General features: G+C 72.2%; 1 protein-coding gene across 1 annotated transcript in view; it reads left to right on the forward strand.

The window, feature by feature from the left end:
* The window catches only part of LOC105854410 (skin secretory protein xP2-like), a 26074-nt gene that overhangs the window by 1770 nt on the left and 20467 nt on the right, over positions 1 to 3837 (forward strand). The window contains exons 2-3 of the mRNA XM_012733007.1: positions 870 to 1198; positions 1439 to 1673. Coding sequence (XP_012588461.1) covers positions 870 to 1198; positions 1439 to 1673 — 564 coding nt within the window. The remainder of the gene's footprint in view (positions 1 to 869; positions 1199 to 1438; positions 1674 to 3837) is intronic.

Genomic DNA, 3837 nt, shown 5'->3' on the forward strand with positions numbered 1-3837 from the left:
GTTCCAGGGTAACACGACTTGCTCCGTACGGGCCGGCGTGTCGCGGGGGCGAGCAGCGCTCCTGTGCGTTGGGGAGAGCCCACCCGGCTGGAATTTGTCCTGATGCCAGCACCCTCCGCCAAGCTGAGCGGCCACGCCGTTCCGGCGTCTTGTGCCTTCACAGCAGGAATTGCCGTGTTTGTTTACTCGCTGAACTGTAGGCGCCTTAATAACGGGCCTGTGCCCTGTTCGCTGGGTGTCCTCACCCCTAAAACATTGCGCCAGGCGTTCACAAGTGATGAGGCGTAAGTGGCGGCGGGCCTGACCCAGGGCCCGGCCCAGCCCCTGCTCTGGCCCCTTCAGCGCCTGCCCTGCGGGGCCTTGGTGCCCCGGCTCGGACTCGCAGCTCTCCCAGACGCCTGAGTCTCCTCTGGGTCCGGAGCCACCGAGCGGCTGCGCCCATCCCGGTGCGGGCCGCCCCGGGCCCAGTGGGGCCGCCTCCGCGCGGTCTCGCCGGTCACGCCGGGCTGCCTGCGGCACCGCCCCTGCCTGGCCCGGCCGCCTGGACGCAGAGTCCAGCTGGACTCGTTCAGCCCAGGAGGGGCAGAGGCGGCCGAGCCAGCACAACAGCCGGCCTCCTGCGTGGTTGGTTTTCACCCGGCAGTGGCACAGGGCCGGACAGTCCCTGTGTCGTGTCAGAGGCGTCGGTGTCCGTGTCCTGGGAGACAGTGGAGAGCACGGGGGGAGGGGCGCGTCTCCGCCCGCGGCCGCCTCTCGGGGCACGGTGATGGCGCTTACGAGGGGCCTCTCAGGTTCGGTGACGTCAGCCTTTGCAGCAGATTGCCCCGTGGGGTGCAGTGGGGTCTTCGGGGGTTCCGTGCCCTGCCCAGGTTCCCCCGGCTCCTTGCCGTTTGCGGGCCCCCGGCCACACCACGCTGCGGCGTGTGGGCCCGGCCCCTGGCGACTCGCACGCGCGCCGGTGTCCGGTAGCAGACCAGGCGTGCGCGTGTCCCGTGGTGGGCGGCGCCGCCTTGCGTGTCCCTGCGGGCCGCGTGGGCTCCCGGCGCGGCTCCTGCTCCCGCCGCCTTCGAGGAGCGCTCACTCGTTCACTCGCTGGAGGAAGCCGAGGGCGCGCCGGGGGGTGTGTCCAGCCCCCAGACCCGGTCGTGGGCTCGGACGAGCGCTGGCGCCTGGCGCGGCCGCCCCCGTGCTGCCCTCTGTGAGCAGATTGGGTCCCAGCTGGCCTCGCGGACGCGGGGCCTGGCCGGCCTCGGGCCTCTCGACCACGCTGCCTTTGGGCCTGGCCGTCAGCCGCTTGTCCAGTGACCAGCGCCTGTTCCGGCCCTGCGCCTCCGTGCAAGCGGCCGTCACGCCCCGTGTCGCATCAGGGCCCTGGTGGGTGGTGTCCACCGGAGGCTGGACGCGTCCCTGAGGAGGGCCCGGGCCGCACGCGCTCCAGGTGCGGCTTGCGCGCCCGGCCCGGCCGCCTTTCTCCCGGGGCCACGCGCCTGTCAGACCGGGCTGGCGCTGAGCCCGTCCCAGGAGCCCCCGGAGCCCCGACCAAGCGCTCGCAGGTGGCTGCTGCACACCGGGCGCCGGAGCCTTTCCTGCCCCTGCCAGCCGCTCGGGGAGAAGCCGTGAAGGGGGAGAGGCCGAGCCCCCCGGGGGCCGAGGCTGGTGGGCGGCCGCGCCCCGTAAGCTGCGCGGGATGGCGCCTGCGCCCGGCCCTGGCCGCCAGGGATCTCCGTGACGTCATCACAGCCCACTCGCCGGCGCCGACACCTGGTCACGCCTGCCGGACCCCTCCCTGCGGCCCTCACCTGCGCCCGTTTCAGGGTCAGGCTGGCGCGGCCCCTCGCCTCCATCTGCCCCGGCCAGTGACTAGGCGGGAGGAGCCCACGGGGCGCCCGGGCCAGCTGTGCCAGTGCCCAGAGCAGGCGGATGGCACCTCGTGGGCTCTGCTTATTCGTGCCACAGTTCTGAGACACCACCAGCTTATCGACAGGACTGAGGTCGCGCTAACCCGGCAGGGCGAAGCCGCGGGCAGGGCTGGCTGGAGAGGAGCGCGACTCCCTGGAGCTGGGGGCTTGCCGTCAGAGGCAGGCAGGCTTTTAAGAATGTGGGAGCAGCGAGGCCGAGTGAGAGGCTGTCCAGGCTGGCGTCCAGGCCTCGCTGGAGAGGTCACAGGCCGGCCCCGTGCTGGCAGAGCAGCCACTGACGCGGCTCGGAGCTGCTGGCCAGGTCGGGCTGGGGGCGGGTGCGTGGCCAGACAGCTGCCCTGCTCCGCCTGGCTCGCGCCCTCTGCTGGGGAAGTCTGGCGCTGTGCCCGCCGCCGCGGGAAGCCATCCAGGCCAGGGCGCAGGGTGGCCGAGCTGAGCGGCAGCTCGGGGCCCCCCCTCTGCTCTTCTTAGTAGTTGGAAGTGGACGTTTGGGGGAGACACGCTGGGCACTGTTTACAGCGCGCATGTAAGAACTGGTTGGCAGACAGGACGTCCTGGCAGCACGTTCACCCAGCATGCGGGCCGGCGGGGCAGCCCACCCCACCCCTCCGCCCTCGGCCCCCCGTTGGCGCCTGCCCCCGGGCTGTTCTCTCCAGCCCCTCGACCAGGTGGCTTACTGGTCACCTCAGTGCCCGACTCAGGCCGAGGGGCTCCGTGGCCCTCTGGCCGCCCGTCCGTCCTCATCTGCCGTGTGCGGGACCCTTACTCCCGGTCCCGGCAGTAACTCGAGTCCTGGTGGCCGTGTGCCTCTCGCGGCCCAAGCCTGCTTCGTGTCTCCCCACCCCGACCGTCCGGACGGCCCACAGGGTGCGGCAGGTGTTTCCCGCGCAGCATGGGATTCAGATACACACCGAATAAAGGCCCGCCAGTGTCTCTGTGTCCGTGAGACAGGACCACGCCATTCTCTTTCGGTCTGGTGACCCCTTGCCAGCCCTCCGAGCCCGAACGCTGCCAGGAAGTTCTAGCTGCGTTAGCCGACGTAAAGTGGAGGCCGTCGTGGGGTCAGCCCTGCGCCCCGCTGTTGGTTCTTGGTGCCTCTCACCAGGCAGACACCAGCGGGGCCCGAGCCCCGGGGTCGCTCCGCGGGGGAGGAGGCCAGCCGGCTTCAGGAGCACCCCGAGCGCCCTGGCAGCCCCCCAGCCGCAGGTGACCCCCCCATCGTAGCTGTCCCCCGCAGCCACAGGCCGCACCCCGCCGCAGTGCCCGGTGTCTCCGGGAAGCCCTGGCGTCTCCTCTCCAGCGGTTGGTGGCGGCGGCTGCTCGCAGGCCAGAGCTGTGCGTCCCCGCAGGCGCCTGCCTGGTGTCCTCTTCCGGGCCACCTGCATCCTCAGGGGCCTGTCTCAAGCCTGTGGCTGATGGGACCAGCTTGCCCCAGAAGGTCCACTCTGACGCTGGGGGAGGCGCTGTCGCGCTGCGCCACGTCCGGCTTTCTGACCGCCCATCGTCCGCCCGCCTGTCCACCCTCTGGGTTAGCCTGGGCCCAGCCGGCACTGACCACAGGGTGCAGCAGGGGTGTCACAGGAGGGAGAGTGGTGGGAGGGAGCAGGCCTGGCGCTGGGCGGCGCGGGCTGGAACCGACCCTCCAGAGCAGCAGGCGAGAGGCTCTGGCGGAGCTGTGCGGGCCCCTGGCACGTGGGAGGGGGCAGCCCCTGGCGGCAGCTGCAGCTGGCCGCGGCGGGCGGGCGGCCGGACACGGAGCACCGCTGTCCCGGGTCTTTGGGGAATGAGAGGCACGCGGGCAGGCCAGCGGCCGGAGGCCCGGCGGCCCGGTGTCAGTTGAGAGGCCGGCCCGGCCCGGCCGTCAGGCCACCAGGACCCACCTACCCCTCCCGCCCACGGCCAGGGCCGCCCCGAGGCC

This window comes from Condylura cristata, unplaced genomic scaffold (genome assembly GCF_000260355.1).
Source record: "Condylura cristata isolate star-nosed mole 26May11 unplaced genomic scaffold, ConCri1.0 scaffold00038, whole genome shotgun sequence".
NCBI lineage: Eukaryota > Metazoa > Chordata > Mammalia > Eulipotyphla > Talpidae > Condylura > Condylura cristata.